Source organism: Chrysemys picta, chromosome 6 (genome assembly GCF_011386835.1).
Source record: "Chrysemys picta bellii isolate R12L10 chromosome 6, ASM1138683v2, whole genome shotgun sequence".
In the NCBI taxonomy this organism is placed as follows: Eukaryota; Metazoa; Chordata; order Testudines; family Emydidae; genus Chrysemys; species Chrysemys picta.
Genome location: NC_088796.1, coordinates 43,912,966 through 43,938,644, shown reverse-complemented (window position 1 = coordinate 43,938,644; position 25,679 = coordinate 43,912,966). Strand labels below are relative to the sequence as shown.

The 25,679-nt window shown below is 46.7% G+C and overlaps 1 protein-coding gene across 2 annotated transcripts in view; it reads right to left on the bottom strand.

Annotated features, from left to right (window-relative positions):
* HOMER1 (homer scaffold protein 1) overlaps positions 1-25,679 on the bottom strand; it is a 144,083-nt gene that overhangs the window by 23,317 nt on the left and 95,087 nt on the right. For both annotated transcript variants that reach the window (XM_065550054.1, XM_005286435.5), the window contains exon 6: positions 2,127-2,283. In XM_065550054.1, coding sequence (XP_065406126.1) covers positions 2,127-2,283 — 157 coding nt within the window. The remainder of the gene's footprint in view (positions 1-2,126; positions 2,284-25,679) is intronic.

Sequence of the window (25,679 nt, the reverse complement as noted above, 5' to 3'; positions counted from 1 at the left end):
GACCTAACTACTCTTTTCTCCAGTCTGCCCAGTCTCCACCTCCTCACTGTAGATGCTGAGCACTGAGGAGGCAACCTGAGCCCTCTTCCACACAGCAGGAAGGATACCTGCATGCAAAAGGATATGTGGGGGTGATTTGGGCCCATGTCTTACTTGTCTGTACACATGGGCGGCAGGTACAATAGGCCAGGGAAGGTTGAGCCTTCCCTTGCGCTGCTGCTGGACCCCACGTTGCGGGTTTTGGCGGTTTCCATGTCTGGGCTTCTGCTGGAGGATGTTTTTATTATGTGCCATGCAGTTTCCGCGGTGACTGAGCAGGCAGTATGTGTTACTCAGCTTCCTGGATTTATCAGTAAACTCTTCGGAATCCAGGGAGATTACTGATGAACCCAGGAAGCTGAGTATCAGATACTGCCTCCTCAGATGCCTAGGAACCTGCATAGCACATATAAAAGCTCAGAGGCAGCTCCAAGCAGCCCGCTGCTGCCTGGCTGCTTCTCTCCTCCCCCTTCACTCCCCACTGCCGGTCCCTCCTCCCCTCTCCTCAGGATCTGGACACCTTTCTATAGAAGTACAATGGCCTCTGTGTACTATGCCCCCTTAATGCGGGGAGAAGCTGCTCATGCCCAGGGAATGTGGAACCACCAAGGGGCAGGGTCTAGGGCTGTGGGACTGCAATGCAATGGAATTGGCTCCTTGTTATGACCCAGGAGGAGCTGGCTAGGAAGAATGGCTGGACTCCCTGCATCCCAGCAGCAGCAGGAAGTGAACTGCACTTCCTGCTGCAGTGACGCTGGGTCCCATGCTCCTTGCAAGGTCCCCGAGCCCTGGGGCTGCTGCTGGGGAGCCTGGAGCACTGGCTGCAGCTGGGAGAGATGAATCTTGAGCAGTATAATGTTCCTTTCTAACACAGTTTTACTACCCCCCCCCGTCTATTATGAGAGTGGCTTTATTGAGTTAGGTGAAGGAGGAGACTCTTCTAATTGAAGAGATTTATCTTCCCACTCCTAGGTATCAGAATTTTGCTGACAAGCCTTTATTTCCTCCACCAACCCCCCTTGCTCTGAAGCTAAATGAAAAGTTGCTGCTACTTTTGAAAGAAGAAGAACAGGAGTACTTGTGGCACCTTAGAGACTAACAAATTTATTAGAGCATAAGCTTTCGTGGACTTCTGAAGTGGGCTGTAGTCCACGAAAGCTTATGCTCTAATAAATTTGTTAGTCTCTAAGGTGCCACAAGTACTCCTGTTCTTCTTTTTGCAGATACAGACTAACACGGCTGCTACTCTGAAACTTTTGAAAGAGGTATTCTGGACCTTTTTCATTTATGGAGCTTATATTGCACTCTGTGTGCCCTGAAGCAGGGCAGCTTGGTGTACCTCTTGCAGGGACAATCTGCATATCAGCTGTTCGGGGATGTGAGCAAGAGGGGATTGAAGGGGAAACAAGGATGTGTGAGGGGGCAAGAGGAGGGCGAAGGGAGATGCAGGGGGCAGGATGGGATGGGGGCCGGGACAGTGGGTGCATGGCATGGAGGATGGCCCAGTGCAGGGAAATCAGGGGTCGGGGAAGAATTGTGGAGTTCCGGTGGGAGGAGGGATGTGGGCAGGGAGAGCAATGAGGGGGGAAGGGGAGGAGGGATGTGGCAAGTGGGGAGGGGGCAGAGGTGGAGTGTGGGCGGGACCACGGGCAGAAGAGGTGAATGGGGAGCTGGCCTCCCCCAGGGGAATCGTCACCCGCTGCCCATGTCTATACGATGCCACACACCTCTACAGCACAGTCTAAGTGATATAAAAATATACACATTTCTTGTGACAATTTACAACCCTTCATGTTACAGAATACTTTGCTCCACCCTGGGGTTTTGAGTAAATTCCTAAGAAGAAAGTCAGTGCACACATTAAGGTGTATTGCTCTCTCTCTCTCTCTCTCTCATTCTCTCTCTCTCTCTCACACACAGTCTCACAAAACCCTGCTTGGGTGCAGTTTGGCAACTGCAATATGAAACGATAATCCCTTGAGAGATCACCACATTGTATGTTTGATTTACTTCAAAATAATCAAATATATTCAATAGCTCCTCAGTCTTATGGTTTTCAAGGACCTTAGCTGTTTGTCTGGACTCACCCGCTTATGTAGACGTTCTGCTTCCTCCTGATATGCAGCAAGCTGTTGTTTCCATTGTTTTACATTGGCAGTGGACTCCAGCAGAGCTGCTGTGAGCTTGGCATTGTTACCCTTAAGTGTGGCCAGTTCTGCCTCCCAGTGCTTGCTGATTGTCGAACTACAAACATAGAATAACAATAATCATAATAATGCAAATCACCATAGCATCACGTTTTTTTTTCTTTTTGGCTCTTCATTGCTAAAGTGCTGTCTTTCAGAAAACATTCAACATACAGAAAATCAAAGGGACTAATTAAAAAATCTCACTCCATTGAAAGCTCAAATGAGAAAGGTACCCATGCTGGTTTAGTTACTCAAATAGTTCAAAGTTCTAATTCTCAAAACACTTAAAATAGATTCCACCATGGAAAAGTATAATTATAAAAAACCTTCAAAGTCCACTTTATCCTACCACAAATAGATGCTGAAGTCCAGGACTGCGTTCTAAAAGTAACTGCATGTGATTTAAAAAACGTATTCAACATAATTCCTAATGATTTAAATATATATGCTTTATATGTAACTGATTTTTTTTAGCTTTAAATTTTTTAAATATATTTTAAAAAAATTCACGCAACATATTTCAGAAAATTAATGCAGTGGTTTGGAGCTACAGTTTAGTCAGCCTAATTACGATATCTCTAGTACAGGAGTAAATCAAACCTGAAGAATATACTCAAACATACATTCAAACATCCTGAATTTATTGGGAAGCTTCTTCTAGGAAGTCCATCCCGGACCTCCTCAAGAATAACTTTATGGGGAATTAATATATTTCCATAAATATGCATCCCTATTTCTAATGCTGCAATTCTGCTTTCCTGTCATCTGTAGATAATAAAAATCAGGTACACTTCTCATGTATGTAACACTGTTCTCAACAGTATGAAAATCATGCATGTTTCTATAACCTTTTCTTTAGGTGTTAAATGGGATAAAAGATGAGGCCTCAGTTCACATAGTAAAATGTCTCAGTGATTACTTCTCAGATTTCATTACAAGATAAAAAAATCTTGCGTGGAGTCTGATGACCAAATCTAAACAACCATAAAATTAATTACTATGACATTAGCTACTTTTAAAGGATTATTTTTTCCTGCACCAAGGAAATATTATGCAGCTAAATACTACCTGCAATAAGGACAAGAAAGAAATAAAGGTCCCTCTTAGTCTTATTACCCCAGATGGAGACTAAGGCTCTCCTTCACGAAGGGTAAATCTCTCCTGGGATGCAGCTGCCTTCCCTGCACCAACACAAGTGAATCAAGACCAAAAGGTTTATCCCACACTGGCTTCCCTGATCTACATTTATGGAGGTTAAATGTTGTCCAAAGGTCTACACAGGATTTTAAAACTTCAATACCATAGTTGTCTAAAACTAGAGTCCTTTCGACTTCTGTGCATCCACATAAAAATAATTTTTATCCAATTTATAAAAAGACCATTAGAAATACCAGTATTTTCTAGCTTTGCTTTTCACAAATGCTCTTCTATTCTAACCAACTAGTTACAGTACTGTGTTTTAACATGACAATATAAAATAATGTAATACTGACATTAATTTTCAAACAGAAACGAATATTTTAGATATTTCTCTTTGTGCTTCATAGTTAATTCCTGTAGCAAAAAACCAGCCTAGTTAATGGCTTAAATAAAGAATCAATTGCCTCAGTCCATTCCAATGGACAAATTTCCACATCATGAAAGCTATCACCATAACAATTACACTTTTGTCAGCAGCATCAGCAAAAGAGACCAAAGACTGAATAGGCATGGAGCTTTTATCACTCTACCTCAGCCCTGGTCTACATTACAGAGTTAAGTCGAGGTAAGACAGCTTATGTTGACCTAATTCTGTAAGTGTCTACACTAAAATGCTGCTCCCACCAATGTAACTCACCCACTACACTGACTTAGGCCTGGTCTACGATACAGAGTTAGATTGATGCAAGGCAGCTTATGTAGACCCAACTCTGTAAGCAGCTACACTAAAAATGTCACTCCCGCCGATGTAACATGCCCACTATACCGACCTAATTACTCCACGTCTGTGAGAGGCGTAGCACTTAGGCTGACATAGTTAGGTCGATACAGTGTCAGAGTGTAAACACTGCATTACTTACATTGACTTTAGTGGCCTCCAGGAGATTTCTCACAATGCCCTAACATGACCCCTCCGGTCACCATTTTGAACTCCACTGCCTGGCGGCGAGGTAGACAGCCCTCCCCTTTAAAGCCCTGCAAACTTTTGGAATTCCATTTCCTATTTGTTCGGCGTGGAGAGTTCACCTAGCAACTGCCCAGCTGACCATGCTGGCTGCACACTGCCTGGAGTACACAGGAGGTGGTGGATCTCCTGGGTCTGTGGGGAGAAGAGGCTGCGCAGGCACAGCTCCGATCTGGCCATAGAAACATCTATATCTATGAGCAGATCGCTTGGGGTATGGGGAGAAGGGCGACAAGAGGGACCTGCAGCAGTGCCATTTGAACAGGGCCGGCTCTAACTTTTTTGCCGCCCCAGGCAAAAAAGAAGAGAGCTGCCCTGCCGTACCGCCTCCCCCGCGAGCACCGCCAAAACCCCCCAGCACCACGCCACCCGAAGTCCCGCCCCCCCAGTGCCGCACTGCCCGAAGCCCCCGCCCCCCAGTGCCGCGCCGCCTGAAGCCCCCGCCTCCCTCCGAGCGTCACACCGCACCAGCCCCCGCCCCCCAAGACCCCGCCCTCCCAAGCACCACACCGCCCGAAGCCCCGCCTCCCCCAAGCACCATGCCGCCCAAAGCCCCCGGCCCCCCTCCAAGCACCACGCCGCCCGAAGCCCCCGCCCCCGCCCCCCTCCGAGCACCGCGCCCCCCCAAAACCCCGCCCCCCCTTCGAGCGCCATGCCGCCGAATAAAAAAAATAAAAAAATAAAAAAAAAAATCGAGCGCCACCCTGCCCCAAGGACGTGCTTGGTCGGCTGGTGCCTGGAGCCAGCCCTGAACGTGAAAGCCAAGGAGCTGAAGCAGGCGTACCAGAAGACAACAGAGTCTTAACAGTCGCTGTGGTGCAGAGCTGCAGACATGCCACTTTTACAAAGAGCTGCATGCCATCTTTGGCGGAGACCCTCCCCTCCCTCCAGGGCCTTGTGCATACTTCGGGGGGGGCTGGAATCACAGGCCACTGGAGTGAACAGTAAGGAGGTGTTGGATGAGTAAGAGGAGGAGTATGGGGGACAGGCGACTGGGGGATCCAGTGGTGCAGCGATCCAGAACATGTTTTTACTCTAGAACAGTCAAGCCAGTCCCTACAGTCCAGCATGGGCAAGCCTGATGCCTGGAAAGGAACCTCTGGTAAGTTTGCAGTTTGCTTTGATATTGCAGGGACACATCTGTTCATTTACTCTTTATTAATCATGCTAGAAAAGGTAGTGAAATAACCAACAGAGGTAGACACACTATCTGCTTCTTATTCCCCTGTAGAGTTAGGCAGAGGGGGTCCTGCAGAACAGTTTGTTTATGTGCACCAGGATGCACCTTGAATTCAGAGATCTTGAGGAAACTTTTCTGAAGGTACACTGCAATCCTCTGCTGAAGGTTTCTAGGGAGGGCTGCCTTATTTTTTCTGCCGGGGTAGGACACTTTCACATTTCACTCAGCAATTACTTAAGCAGACATCATTGCAACACACAAGCTAGCAGCATATGGATCCAGTCTACAGCCAGACATGTGCAGGAGCTGTTCCCTTTCAGCCTTCATTAATCTCAGGAGTGAGATATCAACTAAAATCACCACTGGCAGTGGAAAACGGTGCCAGTATTCAGTTCAATTGCCCTATCTGCATATACTCACACCCGTCCCCCTCATTGTCCCAACTCGCTCTCTCCCTCACAGGCCACAGTCACCATGGCTGCTGGGACAGCCTCTGTGCTCTATGAATCCCAAGGAGAAGTGAGAATATAGTGCTTGCAACTTGTGTGGATGAAGGGGAGTGAGTTCAGTATACCACGTTTCCATTTATCTTGTGAATATATTCACAATAGTGCCTCTGTGCATTGTATCTTTTGCAGATGGAAATGTGGCCTTGAGGGTCTCTCCATCCACACCAGTGGAGCAGCTCAGTCAGATAAGGAGGAGAAGATGCAGGATGACATGTTCTAAGAGATCCTGCAAACCTCTGGTGTGGTGGACACTGAGCACAGGGCTTGGAGGATCACCCTTATGGACAGAATGGACAAGGATGGAGGGGAGAGGAGAAAAGCACAGGAAAAGGAGAGAGACGTGCAGCAGGAGATGCTAGCGATTTTCAAGTGGCAAACAGACATGCTAGAGACTCTTGTTGACCTTCAGGTTCAACAGACCTGTGCTCACCTCCCTCTGCAGCCCATAGAGAACTACATTCCGGGACTTCCTTTTACCCCCACCCACCCACATTCCACATGGTGTCTATTATGGAAACTTAATTCATTTTTATTAGTTCACAACATATGCTGGCTAGGGCTGACATAATTCACAGAAAATAGCAATAGGGGCATTTACAATGTTATAATACTACACACACAACACTCATTACAAGGTTAATACTGGGGGGCAAAAAAAAAAAAAAAAGCCAGGCAGAGCACACTACAGCAACACACATGACTGTGGCTTACTATTACAATGGTCTTTCAAAGCTTCCCTGAGCTGTATAGCTCCCCATCAAGCTCTTCTTATAGCCCTGGTATCTGGCTGCTCAAAATCAGCAGACAGCTGCTCCACCTCTTCCCTCCACCGTGGCGGAAGCTTTCCCCCGTTTGCTTCACAGATACTATGAAGCATATAGCAGGTACCTATAACCATTGAGATATTTTTTTCACTGAGGTCTAATCTCATGAGTAGACAGTGCCAGCAGCCTTTCAAATGGCCAAAGGAACATTTAACTGTCCTGCTGAGCCTGTAGTTGAAGCGCTCCTTGCAGCTGTCGAGGTGGCCAGGGTACAGCTTCATGAACCATGGGAGTAAGGGGTAGGTTGTGGGGGTATCCCAGGATCACTAATGGCATTTCAACATTCCCAATGATCATCTTCTGGTCCGAAAAGAAAGTCCCTCCATGCATCCCTCACCATCCTGCATTGATGTCAGTAAAACATCCCTGGTGATCCACCAGTGCTTGCAATAGCACAGAAAAGTAGCCCTGTCTGTTGATATACTCAGGGGCAAGATGGCCTGGTGCCAAAATTGGGATACGCATGCCATCTATCACCCCACCACAGTTTGGGAACCTCATTGCTGCAAAACTATCCATTATGCCCTGCATGTTGCCCAGAGGCACAGTCCTTCACAGCTGGATGTCATTAATGGGCCTGCACACTTGCATCACAGCAACCCCCTCAATGGATTTCCCAATTGATTCCCGACTGATGGTAGCAATCTAGTGTTGCCAGCTTCCACACAGCGATCGCCACTTGTTTCTTCGCTGTCAGTGCAGCTCTCATTCTGGTGTCACTGCGCTGAAGGGCTGTGGCAAGCGCCACACACACATCCAGGAATGTGGTCTTGTGCACCCAAAAGTTCTGCAGCCACTGCTCATTATCCCATACCTGCATAACGACATGATCTCACCAGTCAGTACTTGTTTCCGGGGCCCAGAATGGTGCTCCACCATCTGCAGCTGCTCCGTGAATGCCAACAACCACCTTGAATTGTTTCTCTTAACACAAGAACTATGTAGCAGGTTTACAACAAGCAAAAGGAAGTATTTCTTCACACAACACACAGTCAACCTGTGGAACTCCTTGCCAGAGGATGTTGTGAAGGCCAAGACTATAACAGTGTTCATAAAAGAATTAGATACATTCATAGAGCATAGGTCCATCAATGGCTATTAGCCAGGATGGACAGGGTTGGTGTCCCTAGCCTCTGTTTGTCAGAGTGGGGAATGAGTGACAGGGAATGGATCACTTGAGGATTACCTGTTCTGTTCATTCCCTCTGGGGCACCTGGCATTGGCCACTGTCGGAAGACAGGATACTGGGCTAGATGGACCTTTGATCTGACCCCGTATGGCCGTTCTTATGTTCTATGTCCCACAGTAAGCTACCCTCCAAGGAATTATAATGTTCCCCCTGGCTCCTCTGGCAGCTCCGCAAATACTGCAGGATCAGGTGTGCCATGCTCACAACGCTCATCACAATAGTATAGAGCTGTGCAGGATCCATGCTTCTCACAGAGATGGCGGACAGGCTTGCATGGCTTTTGAAAAGAGGCATGAAACATTATGGGATGCAGATAAAATGGGATGGAGAAAACTGTATCATGGGACATTGAAACCATGTTCCCAGTCACCCATAAGTGACTCATTTGCCCCTATAAGGCACTGCAAACCCTTCCCAAAACACCCTGCGCTAGATGGTGGCAAGTTGCACAGTGGGATAACTACCCATGGTGCACTACTCTCTAGATTGATGTAAGCGCTGCTAGTGAGAATGCACACCGCTGACATTGGGAGCACAGTGTGGATATGCAAAAGTGACTTAATTGCTGCAGTGGCTGTAAGTTGATGTAACTTAGGTCAACTTAATTTTGTAGTGTAGACTTGCCCTCACATGGAGTAAGTTCATCCAGGTTGGGGTTGAGATATATTGGCAGAGCACTATAGAGAAACTGCCCCTGCCTATCTTGTAGTTTCTCTTTGGATAAACAGAGAGCTTCAGCCTCCGGGAGCAATCAATCTGGTATTACCTACAAGCCCTACATTAATATACAATACATACAAAGGAAGGAAAACAACATCTAAGATAGATACACATAGGTGAATGTATTAATGTACACAGTCGGGTACGTACAGTACCATAAACATACAGCCTTGCACAATGTTGGCATTATACAAATAAATAAAAAAATATGAAAGCATGGCTTGAAAAGCATTTATTTTGCTCTGTGAGTATTATTATGTATTTTGCCTGTTTTGTTTTGTTTTTACAAGAGCAATAGCAACATTTAAAAACAAGTGCTCTCTGCTCCAGAAAAAAAGTGGGTTTGCATGTGGTTTGAACATTGCCTATATAAGCAGTAACTCGTTCTGTGTCACTATTAACCTATCAGGTTTCCTTTTCTCATCCTATGCATATATGCAGCCTACACTGCTGCAAACCTTACATATGAACTGGCTGACAGATTTTTAAAAGATGTTTATGCCATTCTAAACCAGCAGCTGAGGGGTGCTTGTGGGCAATCCAGTACATCCTATGCAATACTTCTTAGCTTTAAACCTGCATTTCACTAATTACATATGGGTTCCCCCTACAAAAAGTGAATAGTGTTGTTGTTTTAAATAAATCACCCACCTCCCTTCCTATAGGGTTACCATTCGTCCGGATTCCCCCGGACATGTCCGGCTTTTTTCAGTTAAAAATAGCGTCCGGGGGGAATTTGTCAATGTCCGGACTTTCCCCCGCCCATGCAGAGCGTGAGGGGCTTACAGGGCAGCCGGCCGGATGGTGCCACTCGCATGGGGTTCCGGCAGCCAAAGCCCTTCCTCCACTTCCCCCCTCCTCTCTCCTGCAACTTGACACCATTCCCCTCCTCTCCCTCCCTCCCCCCGTCCTGCATTCACAGATCGCCGGCTGTCGCCTCGGCCTCCGGCCGTCTGGAGCTCCAACCCTGCTCCCCTCCCCCGCTGTCGAGCACGCCGCTCTGCAGCACAGTAAGGGAGCCGGGGGTCAGAGAAGCGGCAGGGAGGTTCTGCGGGGGGGGGTAGTCAAGAGACAGGGAGCAGGGGGAGGGTTGGATGGGTCAGGAGTTCGGGGGGTGGCTGTCTGGGGGTTGGGGGGTGTAAGGTTTTGGGCAGAGTACAGGTGGGGGGGTCTCAGGAGGGGGCAGTTAGGGTTGGGGGGGTCTCAGGAGCGGGCAGTTAGAGGACAAGGCACAGGGAGGCTTAGGTAGGGGGTGGGGTTCTAGAGGGAAGTTAGGAGCAGGGGTCCCAGGAGGGGGCAGTCAGGGGACAAGGAGCGGGGGGGGGTGTTTGGGAGTTCTGGGGGGGGGCTGTCAGGGGGCAGGAGTGGGGAGAGGGATCGGAGCAGTCAGGGGACAGGGAGCAGAGGGGTTTAGATGGGTCGGGAGTTTTGGGGGGGGGCTGTCAGGGGGTGGGGAGTGGTTGGATGGGGCGTGGGAGTCCCAGGGGTCTGTCTGGGGGTGGGGGTGTGGATAAGGGTTGGGGCAGTCAGGGGACAGGTAGGGGGTAGAGTCCTAGGGGGCCAGTTAGGATGTGGGGAAGGTCTCAGGAGGGGGCAGTCAGGGGACAAGAAGCAGGGAGTCTTAGGTAGGGGGTGGAGTCCTGGGGGGCAGTTAGGGGCAGGGGTCCCAGGAGGGGGCAGTCAGGGGACAAGGCGTGGGGGGGAGGGTTGGGGGTTGTGAGGGGGCAGGAAGTGGGAGGGAGTGGAAGGGACAGGGGCGGGGCTAGGGCAGGACAGGGGCGGGGCTAGGGCGGGGCTCCTCCCGTCCTCTTTTTTGATTGTTGAAATATGGTAACCCTACCTTCCTATCAGAATGTAGAAAAAAATCCTCTAGTATGGCATTTCAGGATCTAGTCAACTAATTAAAAGCTTACAATTTAGAAATGCCAGCCCCCCTCTCCCAAACTGTTAGAGTAAAATGACTAATTTTTAAAACAATGAAAATCCTACTTTCAAAAGTATGAAGATTACAAGGGAAGGTTGTGACTCATTTCTTCCAGGGAAGGCAAGAGAAGTAACTATTGAAAAAGAACTTCTCATTTTTTGCTTCTGTGGGTGATGGTCAGATTTACTTTACAGTGGTAGCAGCATGACAGATGAGCAAAATCTATTAAGAACATGCTTAAGGAAGCCAGATCGTTCATTTTAATAGGCATTACTTAATTATACATCATATGCATATTTCCTCCTTTATATCCTGATCCTGCACACACTTATCCAGCTAAGTAACTTAATGCATACAAGCAGTCCCACTGAACTTTACAGGACTAATCACATGAGTACAGTTGCTCAAATGTGTGTTTACATTTGAGGCCCCTTCCTCCTTATGAAACAATTATATGTACAAGATTTTATACTAATGTATTATAGCACATGAAAGCTCTTTTTCCAAATAAATATACAGGCTAATCAAAGACTGGATTGATTATTTTATATTTTAACTTAATGCAGCATAGGTAAGTAGAAATATTTGTTTAATTTTTATATATCCATCTTAATACTAGGTAAACTTAGGAATTATTAAGATTTCAGAAGGTAGATTCCAGCTACTATAAATAATGATACAAGTGTGATCTTTACTGAATGCATTGCACCTGTACTTTTGTATCATCCCCTCACCACTATGCCAAGTAAACAGCCTTGGCCTGTTTTATTACTGCTTGAACACTAGGATATTGGCATTAAATATTCCTGAAGCATTCATTTTCTAGAAGATTAGATTCAGCAACAATTCTATTACTGCTCTAGCTATGCAGATCTAAAACTTAGACATTGTCCCTAGAACTTTTTATGTATTTAGAATGGGAATTTTCAATAGGACTGCACCAATATGATTTCACAAGCATATTCTCAGGCAATAGATTTATACAGTGGACTTGAACATCGTTATTTTAATGCAGACTTTCATAATATACTGTTCACAACACACACTGGTATTTCTATAAAGGATTTTACTGTGCCTTCTGCAGATTTTTTATGATTACATAAAATAACTGGCCATATTCTTCGTTAATTTGTCTAGTTTTATTTTTGATGATGCAGAATAACTTCACAACTGTTTTGGTATTAGTATTTCCCCCTAATAAAATTTCACATCCTCTAAGGCCTGGTCTACACTAAGGGTTTAATTTGAATTTAGCAGCATTAAATTGAATTAACCCTGCACCCGTCCACACAACGAAGCTGTTTATTTCGAAATAAAGGGCTCTTAAAATCGATTTCTGTACTCCTTCCCGACGAGCGGAGTAGCGCCGAAATCGATATTGCCATTTTGAATTAGGGTTAGTGTGGCCGTAATTCGATGGCATTGACCTCCGGGAGCTATCCCACAGTGCACCATGGTGACCGCTCTGGACAGCGGTTGGATGCACTGGCCTGGTGGACAGGAAAAGCCCCGCGAACATTTGAATTTTATTTCCTGTTTGCCCAGCACAGGAGAGCACAGGTGACCACAGAAAGCTCATCAGCACAGGTAACCATGCAGAGGACCAGCATGGACCGTACGGGAGGTACTGGATCTGATCGCTATATGGGGAAAGGATTCAGTGCTCGCAGAACTTCGTTTGAAAAGACGAAATGCCAAAACTTTTGAAAAAATCTCCAAGGGCATGATGGAGAGAGGTCACAATAGGGACTCAGATCAGTGCCGTGTGAAAGTCAAGGAGCTCAGACAAGCCTATCAGAAAACAAAGGAGGCAAACGGTTGCTCTGGGTTAGAGCCGCAGACATGCCGCTTCTACGCTGAGCTGCATGCAATTCTAGAGGGGGCCGCCACCACTACCCCATCTCTGACCGTGGATTCTGAGGTGGGGGTAATGTCATCAGCCACACCTGAGGATTCTGCGGATGGGGAAGAGGAGGAGGACGACGACGAGCATGCGGAGAGCACACAGCACTCCGTTCTCCCCAACAGCCAGGATCTCTTTCTCAGCCTGACTGAAGTACCCTCCCAAGCCAGTATCCAAGACCATGACCCCATGGAAGGGACCTCAGGTGAGTTTACCTTTTAAAATATAAAACTTGTTTTAAAAGCAAGCGTTTTTTAATGATTACTTTGCCCTGAGGACTTGGGATGCATTCGCAGCCAGTACAGCTACTGGAAAAGTCTGTTAACGTGTCTGGGGATGGAGCGGAAATCCTCCAGGGACAGCTCCATGAAGCTCTCCTGGAGGTACTCCAAAAGCCTTTCCACAAGGTTTCCGGGCAGTGCAGTCTTATTCCGTCCTCCATGGTAGGACACTGACCACGCCATGCTAGTAGAAAGTAATCTGGTATCATTGCATGACAAAGCCTGGCAGCGTATGGTCCCGGTGTTTGCTGGCATTCAAGCAACATCCGTTCTTTATCTCGTTGTGTAATCCTCAGGAGAGTGATATCGCTCATGGTAACCTGGTTGAAATACAGGAATTTAATTAAGGGGACAGAGGTGGCCGTTCCTACTGGGCTGTTTACCTGTGGCTGAAAAGAAATCTTTCCCTGCAGTTAGCCAAGCGCAGGGGTGGGGGGGGAACTGGCCCTGAGCTTTTCGCGTTTGGGTAGCAGGGATCTTCCCTGATACCAGCCACGCGATGGGGGGGGAGGGGTAAAGCGATCATCCCAGAGAATTGGATGGTGGGGGGGTTAGTTTGTTTTCTGCTGCTGACTGTTAACAGGAAAACCGCAGCACTCAACGGGCTTTGCTTGGTATGTAGGAAAGGAGGGCGCAGAAGCCGAAAGACAATGGCTTACCATGGCCGCATGCAAGCCGAATTCTGTTGCCCGGACCTGTGTCTGTGATCTCTAGCAGCAAAGCCACAGGCACTCAATATTAAGAGGCAAAATGCAACCTTGCACAGAAATCACATGTGCTATGTAATGTGAATAGTGTTGTTCACCGTGAAAGAGTATAAGCATTGTTCTGTAAAATGTATCTTTTAAAAAAAATTCTCTCCTTTTTTCCCTCCCTCCAGCAGCTGCAAATTTTTCAAGCCTCCCTCCTCCGTCCCGAAGGCTATCTCAGATAAGGCGTCGGAAAGAGAGGACGCGAGACGAGATGTTCGCGGAAAACATGGAATCCACCCACAATGAAAGAGCTCATCTGAATGAGTGGAAGGACACGGTTTCAAAGTATAGGAAAGATGCCAGTGAACGTGAGGACAGGAGGGACCAACGTGAGAACAAAAGGGATGCTCGAGATGAGAGGTGGCGGCAGGAAGATCAGAGGAGGCAGGATGCAACGCTGGGGCTGCTGCGTGAGCAAGCAGCCACGCTCCGGCATCTGGTGGAGCTTCAGGAACGGCAGCAGGATCACAGACTGGCGCTACAGCCCCTGTATAACCCCCTTCCCCCTCCCCATGTTCCATAGCCTCCTCACCCAGATGTGTAAGAACGCGGGGGGGAGAGGCTCTGTGCACCCTCCCATTCCACCCCAGTGGACAGCCCAAGCAAAAGGCTGTCATTATTTTAACCTTTTTTTAGTGGCCTTTTCCTTCCCTCCGATCCTCCTCCCAAACCCTACCCGGGCTACCTTGTCAGTTCTCTCCCTCTTTTTATAATCAATTAATAAAGAATAAATGATTTTTAAACGATAGTGACTTTATTTCCTTTGAAAGCAAGCTGTGTTCAAAGGGGGAGGGTGGGTTGCCTACAGAGAATGAGTCAATAAAGGGGGCGGGTTTTCATCAAGGAGAAACAAACAGAACTTTCACACAGTAGCCTGACCAGTCATGAAACTGGTTTTCAAAGCTTCTCTGATGCGCCGCGCTTCCTAGTGTGCTCTTCTAATCGCCCTGGTGTCTGGCTGCGCATAATCAGCAACCAGGCGATTTGCCTCAGCCTCCCACCCCGCCATAAAGATCTCCCCCTTACTCTCACAGAGATTGTGGAGCACACAGCAAGCAGCAATAACAATGGGGATATTGGTTTGGCTGAGGTCTGAGCGAGTCAGTAACGTGTGCCAACGACCTTTTAAACGTCCAAATGCACATTCTACCACCATTCTGCACTTGCTCAACCTGTAGTTGAACAGCTCCTGACTCCTGTCCAGGCTGCCTGTGTATGGCTTCATGAGCCATGGCATTAAGGGGTAGGCTGGGTCCCCAAGGATAACTATAGGCATTTTAACATCCTCACGGTTATTTTCTGGTCCAGGAAGTAAGTCCCTTGCTGCAGCCCTTTAAACAGAGTACTGTTCCTGAAGACACGAGCGTCATGATCCCTTCCCGGCCAGCCCACGTTGATGTTGGTGAAACGTCCCCTGTGATCCACTAGTGCTTGCAGCACCATTGAAAAGTACCCCTTGTGGTTTATGTACTGGGTACCCTGGTGCTCCCGTGCCAAGATAGGGATATGGGTTCCATCTATCGCCCCACCACAGTTAGGGAATCCCATTGCAGCAAAGCCATCCACTATGACCTGCACATTTCCCAGAGTCACTACCTTTCGTAGCAGCAGCTCAATGATTGCTTTGGCTACTTGCATGACAGCAGCCCCCACAGTAGATTTGCCCACTCCAAATTGATTCCTGACTGACCAGTAGCTATCTGGCATTGCAAGCTTCCACAGGGCTATCGCCACTTGCTTCTCAACTGTGAGGGCTGCTCTCATCCTGGTATTCTGGCGCTACAGGGCAAGGGAAAGCAAGTCACAAAGTTCCATGAAAGTGCCCTTACGCATGTGAAAGTTTTGCAGCCACTGGAATCGTCCCACACCTGCAATACTATGAGGTCCCACCAGTCTGTGCTTGTTTCCCGGGCCCAGAATCGGCGTTCCACGGATAGAACCTGCCCCATCAACAATATGATCTCCAAAGCGCCGGGGCCCGCGGTTTGAGAGAATTCTGTGTCCATGTCCATGTCCTCATCACTCTCGTCGCCGCCTCCTCCTTGCTTACTTTTTCTGGTCCTGGTTCAGCATAAACTGCACGATAATGCGCGAGGTGTTTACAATGTTCATGACTGCTGTCTTGAGCTGAGCGGGCTCCATGCTTGCCGTGGTATGGCGTCTGCTGTGTTCACCCAGGAAAAAAGGCGCAAAACGTTTGTCTGCTGTTGCTTTCATGGAGGGAGGGGTGAAGCTGTACCCAGAACCACCTGCGACAATGTTTTTTTGCCCCATCAGGCACTGGGATCTCAACCCAGAATTCCAATGGGCGGGGGAGACTGCGAGAACTATGGGATAACTATGGGATAACTACCCACAGTGCAACGCCTGGAAATCGACGCTAGCCCCGGTACATGGACGCACACCGCCGAATTAATGTGCTTAGTGTGGCCGCATACATTCGACTTTATACAATCTGTTTCCAAAATTCGAATTCTGTAAATTCGGATTAATCCTGTAGTGTAGAAATACCCTAACAAAACTATGACAATATGGTTATTATTTCAAATTTCCTTTCCTTCAGACATTACCAGATTTGAACATATTTGAAGTTATATACCTAATAGAATCAGGACCTGATTAAAATAATCAGCATCAAATTACTTTGTTCATTTTCTTAACAATCACAGTGACATTTTGTGCAAACCCCTCCAGAATAACTTAATTATAGCCCAACAATGTCCTCCAATAGCAGTGCTGAAAAATACAGGAATAACATCCACGAAAGAGAGTAAAAATGTCAAACAAGACTCCAATGCAAGTCATGCAGACTGAGGTTTCCCAACTACCAAAAGCAGGCAGATCATATCTACAAGTAAAGCAAGCTGGCATTAACTACTTGCTGACTGAACTAAGGACATACCCAGAGAAAACCAAAACTCCAGATTTCCATGAAATATAGGGCTTGTCTAAACACAAAGGGGCAGAACCTCACATGGTGCAAACTGCCATAGCTCCACTGAAGTCAAGCTTCCGGGTTGAAGTAAACGAAGCAACAACAATTTACGCAGACTGAAGATCTGCCCCGATATTGCACCAGTTTAACTAAAGGTATTATTTTAAATTGATTGAATCCAGAGCAAAATGCTATTTGGATACTTATTTTGGATAAACCAGATTTATTTTGGATTAGTTTAAATCTGTTAGGAATCAGAGTGTCCACAATGGCATTTACACCAGTTTAACTAAATCAGTCCACATTTGTATCCAACACCATAGTTAACTAATATCATGTCATTAGTCCCACAGGAAACATACATTCTTTGCATGCTCTGTGTGCACTCTCTGGTAGGATGGTAGGGTGTAAGCCAAGGCAGGGGCTACATGGATCTATATACTTGATCATAAGCCAGTTTGTTTATAAGCCAACCCCCCCAGATGGATAAGTAAAAATGGAAAATTTTTATGACCCATTCATAAGCCGACTCTATAATTCAGGGGTCAGCAAACTATGGCTCCCAGGCCATCAGGATAAGCCGCTGGTGGGCCGAGATGGTTTGTTTACCTCGAGCGTCTGCAGGCACGAAGGTAAACCTAAGTAAACAAAGTGTCCCGGTGTGCCAGCTGCGTACCCCGATGGGCCGGGACAGCAACTGGTGGGGAAATGTTTTGGGGGGGGGGAGAAGCTGGGGGTCAGGGGAGTAACCCCTGTGACCACCCCCCACATGACCCCTCCCCTAGCCCAGGACCCCCACACTCTCCCCATCCCATCCCTTCCCACCTTATCTGGGGAGGGCCAGGGGAGGATGTCTTTGACCTGGCTGGAGCTGCTCCGGTAGGCTGGGCAGCGTGGACGCAGCCTGCTCTGGCGGGCCAGACCGGGCGGCACGGCCACAGTGTGTTCCAGCGGGCTGGGCTGGGCAGCACGGCCGCAGCATGTTCCAGCAGGCCGAGCGGCGTGACCACAGCCTGCTCTGGGGGACGGGGCCGAGCAGCATGGCTGCAGCCTGCCAGCTCCAAAGCTGCAGCTGCTTCGGAGGCTGTGGGGAGAGCAGCGTGGCCAGGAGAGAGAGACTGGCCCCGCCTCTTCCCTTCTGGCTCTGCTGCCTCTCCTTGCTCCCTCTGTTGGGTGGAGGGGCTGTGTCCCACCTCTCCCTCTCTATACCTGTTCATAAGCCGACCCCCCTTCTCTGGTGCTTCCCTTTTTTATAAAAAAAATTCGGCTTATGAAGAGTATATACGGTAACTACATAGGAAATGCAAAGATGTTGCAGCCACAGTTCCAGACCATAGGGTGGAATATTGATCATGGAGGAGATGCACTACAGTCCTCCAGTTGATAACAGATGATAAAGCAGGAAAATTTTCGGCCTAACAGATGGATTTCAGAAAACAGTGAATGCCTGAAAATAGATTATAATGGAAGAGACTTTTCAACCATAACTATAGTAGTGCTACTTCGGGTTGCCACTTTTGTAATTGCTGGTAACTGAACCCCTAAGGCCCTGTCCCCTGCCCCATCTCTCCCCCAAGGTCCTGCCCCCTCTCTGCCTCTTCCCCCAGGCCCCAGTCCTGCTCCTCCTCTTCCCTTGAGGCCCTCCCCTCCTTCTCCCCCTCTCCCTCTTCCCCTAAAGTCCCTCCTCCATGGCCTGCTCCTCTCCTCTCCTCCCCGCATCGCTTGCTGGATTGTCTCCACTTCCCTCCCTCACTTCTCCCCCCAGCTAGGCTCCCTCTGCTCTGGGGCTGGGATGGGAGCTGCTGCAGCCTGACAAGGAGCCTGCCTGCAGGTAAGAGGCAGCTCCAGCTGAGTAGGGGCTGGCACAGGTTAATGACCTGGCGCCTCCCCCCACCCCATGGTAACTGGGCTTTCCAGTTGAAAACCGGGCACCTGCAACACTAAATGGAACCTGGACACAGAAGCCAAAAAACAGACTGTCCGGGTAAAACCTGGACAGGTGACAACCCTAGTGCTATAGTAATATGGCCTCCAGGCATGTGGATAAAGAGGAAAACAGACCATAGTACTATGTAATAATAAAATGAGTGCTACTGTACATAAAACCATGTTTATGCTATCACTTGCCTTTATGATCATAAACACATCCGGGAGAGAAAGAGTTTGAGTGTCCATTAGAAATCTATATGACACTTCCCTGGCTTTCTCGTGTAGATGTAGTGTATCTGCTATCTGGGGAATGAATCTTGCATTTCTCAAGGGGAGGGATTCAGAGTAATAGATTTTCTTCAATCTCGAACTTCTATGATTTATAATAATTTGATTGCAACGGTGTTGTAGCTATGTTGGTCCCAGGATATTAGAGAGACAAGGTGGATGAGGTAATATCTTTCATGGGACCAACTCCTGTTGGTGAGAGGATTTTAGTTGGGTTGTTAACCTTCCAGGATTGTCCTGGAGTCTCCAGGAATTAAAGATTATGTCATATGATGAAACCTCCAGGAACATGTCCAGCCAAAATTGGCAACCCTAATTTTAGTGTCTAGCAAAGTTTACTAATTTAAGGACTTTTCACGAAGCAATCACTCTATATCTGACCTCTCAGACCTCATCCTCAGAGGAGGCCAGCATAACACCTTCAAAAGATGGAAGCTTAAATTCATAACTGCTAGACACTAAGGTTATGTCTACACTAGCACTTATATCGGAAAAACTTATGTCACTCAGGGGTGTGAAAAAACACCCCAACAGCAACATAAGTTTCACCGACTTAAGTGGTAGAGTGCACAACGCTATGTCGGCACCTGGCATTGGCCACGGTCAGAAAACAGGACACTGGGCTTGATGGACCTTTTGTCTGACCCGTATGGCTGCTCTTATAAGAGCTTCTCCAATGGAGATAGCTACTGACGCTCATCCCGTCGGTATAGAGTGCCTACACAAGGGATCTTGCAGTGCCACTGTAAGCTGGCTAATGTAGACATGGTCTAAGAATCATGGACTGACTAGAGACACTTGATTTATGTCTTATTATAACAATCTATAACCCACTAAATCCCCTCGCACCCTAGCCTTTTTCCCCCTCCTTTCCCCCCTATGACTGGAGAGGTATTACTGTTCACTTCACCTTCAACAGGGTCCCTTAAAATATGCTAACTACTTATGCTAAATACCTTGTATTTAGCTGTGACACTCTGAGTACATTTCTCAGACCTGAAGAAGAGCTCTGTGTAAACTCGAAATCTTGTTTCACAACTTTGCTAGACACTAAAAATCACACACTGATTAGACAGACTGGATTTATGGCTTATTACAACAATATATAGCCCACTAAATCCCCACCCCAGCCATTTTTAAATCACCCAGGCAGGCTGCAAGGCTCCTAGGCATACGTGGGGGTGGTACCGGCAATGGCGAAGGCAGCCAGGCATGTGGAAGCCCTAGCCATGCCGGAAGAGCGCCCATTGACTATTCTGCCCTGGGGTCCGGAATTGCTGTTGGCGGGCCTGGTGTAGATAGCACTGGGTCAACGGAAGAATTCTTCCATTGACCTACGCCTGCTCTACACTACAGAGTTAGGTTGACATAAGCTGCCTTACATCGACTACTCTGTAAGTGTCAACAATCAAATTTCGCTCCCGGCAATGTAACTCACCCATTACACTGACTTAATAACTCCACCTCTGCGAGAGGCATAGAGCTTAAGTAGATGTAGTTAGGTTGATACAGGGCCACTGTAGACACTGCATTGCTTACATTGACTGTTGCTGCCTTTCAGAAACTGTCCCACAATGTTCCATGAGGGGCGAGAGGGGTCCCAGAGCTCGGGCTTCAGTCCGAACTCAAACATCTTCACAGCCTCTTTGTACAAGCGCCCTGCAAGCCCGAGTCAGCTGGCACCAGCCAGCCATGGGTTTTTAATTTAGACATACCCTGTGTAAGCTCAAAAGCTTGCCTCTCTCACAAACAGAAGTTGGTCCAATAAAATATATTACCTCACCCACCTTATCTTTTTCATAATTTGACTGTCAGTACAAAGCATGTAAAAACAACTGCTTACTTACATTGTTTGAAATAACCTCGATTCCCTTGCTTAATATCAAAGTATATTCTACTGATCTTCTTTTTAGGCAACATGAACAATTAACATTGAGCCTGTCCTCATTCTTGTAGCGTATTAGTATTATAATTTAAGCAAATCACTAAGGAATAGCTTTGCTATCTGTCCATCTGTGACCCGAATACAGCGCCAGAGGCTATAAATGCATGCTTATTTTTTTCTGCAAACTAGGTCACTTAAGAACATTAATCCTGAATGCTCAAATCACCATATTTAGTTGTTTTTGCCTAAATACAATAAAATAAATAAAATAAATAAATAAATAATGCTGCATTTAGTGTGAAGGATATTCCAATAGACGCCTTCTACATTTCAAGTCACTAGAGGATTATTCATTTGATTTGCTGCACTACGTATATAGCAGGGGTGGCCAAACTGGCTCGTTAGCCACATGTGGCTCTTTTACAATTAAAGTGCAGCTTGCAGAGCCCTACTCCCCCACTCTCTGCCTACCAGCCGGGGGGAGGGGGCGGGGAGCTCGGAGCTTCTGCCTTGAGGAGGGGTAGGGGGGCTAGGGGCTTCTGCCAGAGACAACTGGTGTCTGCTAAGAGTGGGGGGGAGGGGACACAATTTAAAGGTTCACCCCCCCCCCCCAACAGCTTGAGTCATGACCTCCCAGGCACATCCCCCCTCTTACTCTCAGCGGCCCCATCCTGCAGCTCCCAGGTGTTAGCTCCATGTGAAGTGGCAGTGGCAAACAGCTGGGAGCTGCAGGTAGGGGCCGCTGCTTTAGGTCCATGAAGAGAGGCAGCAGCAAAGCAGTGGTTCTCCCTGCAGTTCCCAGCTGTTTGCTACTGCCTCTCCTCAGGGCCACAGCTCCCAGCTTGCTGGCTCCAGCAGCTGCCATGCAGGGAGGGGGCCTGGCAGCATCATGTGACTGAGTGGGGTCAGCAAACCCTTGCAAAAATCGGGGGGGGGGGCATGTGACACCCCCCTCCATGTTACCTCTGGTTTCTACACAGTGGGCAGGGAGGTTTTGGAATTTCAGCCTGCAGGGCATGCCTGTCAGGGCTAAGGACTTCAGCAGGAGTAGGGCTGAAGCTCTGAGCCCGGGCAGGTGCCTCCTACGGGCCTGAAGCCCTGAGCCCTGGCAGGTGCCTCCCATGGGGCTGAAGACCCGAGACCACCCTCCCAACAGGGCTGAAACCCCAAGCCCCAGCAGATGCACCCCAGCTCTTGAACTTCTGAAGACAGTTATTACACATTTCCCTGCCCCAATACATTTATAATCTAAACCAAATAATATAAAAGCAACGGACAAGTACGATGGGAGAAAGAATATAAGAATGATGGTTTCATTACATTTTTTTCTTTTTTTAAACCATGAGATAAGCTTTGGTTACTGGGTACTTCCTTCCTGTCTATTGTTGTGATTAAGTAGACACTGTACACAAAGGAGATCATATTGGATATTGATTGAAGTTATTGATTAATTGAAATTTTTAACAAAATATGGTCTCTTTAAAGACATGACCAAGAGATAAATACAGAGAACTTGCTTCAGGTTTAACACTTTAAATAAGGCCAGTCAAAGACTAATTAACTTTCAAAGGGACCCTTATCCTTCATTAGTGCATTCAAAAGAATCTTTAGCAAAGGAAGATAGTTCCCAGTGGGGTGGGGGAGGGGCAGAGGAGAAGGGAACATTAACTGTGAAAGATTTGTTCTCCCCTCTGCACTAAGGAACATTTACATTAAGTCAATGGAGCTATGCCAGTGTGAAATGGAGAAATACATTTGTGAATCAGGCCCCAAATTTCAGATTTGATCAGAGGAGAAAAGATAAAGGAAGTGTTATAAGAATGTCTTGATTACACACAGGTTAAGGACAGAGAGACTTATCGTACCACTTAAAGAAAAGCAGCAATGGCAGCTAAACAGACTAAAGTCATTGGGCATGACCTTCTCTGAGGTTCTTTTCTTCTTGACAAATATAGAAGATTGGTCTCATTTCAGGAAGTATGTCTTTCACATGGAAATTTTCTAGACAGTAACAGAAACTTTTGTACATTGGTCAATAAATGGGATGTATCAAAAGCTTTTAACTCAGGATTCTAGACAATACATGAAGCGACGCTGAAATAGGGTGAAAACACATTCCCACTGAAGGAGAGTATCTAGGGCAACCTGATGATTCAGAGTAGATTCCCTGGCCAACAGGGGTATCGAGAATCAAAAGCAGGCAAGCTCCTGGGGCCACCAAGATAATTTGAGCACTTTAGTTTCACCCTCAGACATGCTTCTTGAATCAAGTGGAATGGAAGAGAAGGCATGAAAGAATCTGTTACTCTCTTTTTGTTTTTTCCTTTTAGTGGCAGAGATAAAACACCAACTCTTTTGGGCAAGTGTGTCAGGGTGGGTATTTGTGGAACTATTTCAAGCTTCTCTTTCAAGGGCTTTTGATATTCAGACTTACTATATTCATTTGCATTTAGCATTTAATTTGATCCAGGATCTCCAATTCTGGAAGGTCAGCCATGTAATCATGGTCCATAGAAAGGAGGAGAGTTGCCTCTGTAGAATTGTTATATCCATTGATTATCTCTAGTATTACATTTAGACTGTAAGCTCGTTGGGGCAGAGATCATATTTGTGTTGTGTGTGTACAGTGCCTAGCACAATGAGGCCCTGATCCATTACCGGGGCCCCTCAGTACTACCACAATGCAAATAATACCTTTCCCTGCAGGGGTAGTACAGGGAACGTGGTTCTGCGTCTCCAGAGAGATAACTGCTCTCCATAACAGGATCCTCTTCACCAACCCCATATGGCATTCCAGAGCAAGAGAATGATGCCCTAGGGAAAACTGCCTTGTGCAGTTTGACCCACTGCCCAATGAAATATATACCATCCAGGGATAGCTTCAGAGCCAGCAGACAATGAAAGAGAGCATGTGATCATAGCTCTAGAACCGGGCTCTCATGGGATTCAGAGTACTAAGAGAGAGTGCAGAGGCACAGGGCTTTTGCTGTGGAACTTGAAAGATCCACAGATTTGGCGACAAGATCTCTCACCCAAACAAAGAAGGGAGACATACCCCTCCTCCCCAACAGAACAATGCCGATCTCCATCAAAGTCAGTAGAGGTTCCCATGTTTACACTGGTGGAATTGAGAAGTGAATTTGTGCCTTTGCGTCTACCATTTCTGGGCTGGATTTCAACACAACCCTGTGTATCAGGTGGTAGGCATGCACATTGCCTTACAAGGAGCTCTGGGAGGAATTAGCAGTCCAGTATACAGGGGGACTGCATAAGCAAAGGGCATTGCAAAGGGGACAGATCCATCGTCCACCTTCTTCTTGCCTCCCTGCAAGTACAGTGCGCTCTTCAGCAAAGCCATGGGAGTAATTAACTGTGCTGTCTTGGAGTGCAGGAACTGCAGCTGACAGGCCCTATGCCAGCCAGGCAAGGGGGAGGGATAGAGTCTTCACACACTTCCTGGCTTGCACCCTTGTGTATGGGCCTATCACAGCCTAGCCTGTAGCCTACTGGTTACATTTCCATCAATGACAACACATTGACAGCTGCTACTAGTGGTTCAGTTCAAACAAGGACTAAGTTTAAACATTTATCTGAACCTTTTGAAATGTCCTCATGAAATCCCTAACTGTGAGTCACACGTTCCCTGGATCAGTGCCCATCCTTTTACCTTTGGCACTAAAAATGCTGAGGCTAGCTGAAGCTCTGACACAGCTAGCAGGCCCCACAATTTTAGTACAAAAAGTAGAGGAGCCATACATGGGTTTGATTAGGTAGATGGCGAATGATTAAGAATGGTTATTTTGACTGGTTTTGATGATGTTCCTCATCTCCTGTATATTCTGGGTTCTAGGCTATATTAGAACAGTAATATCAAATAGCTGCTGCACTCATACTCATGTTATGATGGTTATTTTACTTATCCAAATAAGTACAGTGACATATTAAATGCACAATTAGTGCACAAGATCTACTGGCATTTTACATGCTGACAATAATATAATTTTATTCCATTAAGAAAGCAAAAGCTACATGAGATTATGGTAAATTTAATTAAGCCTAGTTATATCTCCCCTGATAACCATGCAATTTAAACTCCGTAGCTTAAATAGACAGCCCAAACCTATTCTTTCTACTGAGTTGTTAAAAGACACTAACAAGTAAATGTTAAGGGATGTGAAAGAAACATAGTATTAGCAATGACCTGACTCACAGTGTTCAAACCTCACAAAGCCAACATAACTCAATACCGGCTTTCAACACCCTTGTGTGTTCAGATACTGAGAATTGTGCCATTTAACATCAGGATTTTACACTAGACTAAAACTATCAAATTCGTTTCACTTAAACCAAATCTGAGCCTAGGAAAAAGGCTACTAGGGGTCAAACTTTCACTTTTGCATCTAAAGATACAAGCTTCCTTGATAGAGAACAGTAGTTCTCAAATTATAGTCTATGGACAATTTCTGATCAGCAGAGACTTTCTTGCATTCCCCACAATAACATGCTTTGAGAACCAAGTGTGTGTGGGGAGTGGTGTGTGTAGGAACTGGAGTGGTAATGGGAAGGTGGTCCATGAGAGGATTTATGAAGGCCTGGTTTGTCCCCTTCATTTCCTCCCTGTCTTCCATACATAGTTGGGTACTACTTATTTTTTTTAACCTAGTTACAGTAATAAGCAAGGTAACATACTTTACATAACCAATGCTGGATCTTCATTCATTGGACTCTGATAGTTTCTAGTTTAATTTGATCCCTAGCCAAATGAAGGACCTTTAAGTGAAGTTGCAGGTCCTGAAGTATCTTAGAGTTCTGTTAGCACCTTTTTAGAATGAATGAACTTGGCAGAGGCCAAGGCATCTTTATCTGTAAACTACAGAATGAAATAGTTGAGCAAGAGTAGTATGTTCAACGGTCTATTGAAATAATAGTTTCGAAGAAACATTTAAACTATTACCAGTTTATGTCATT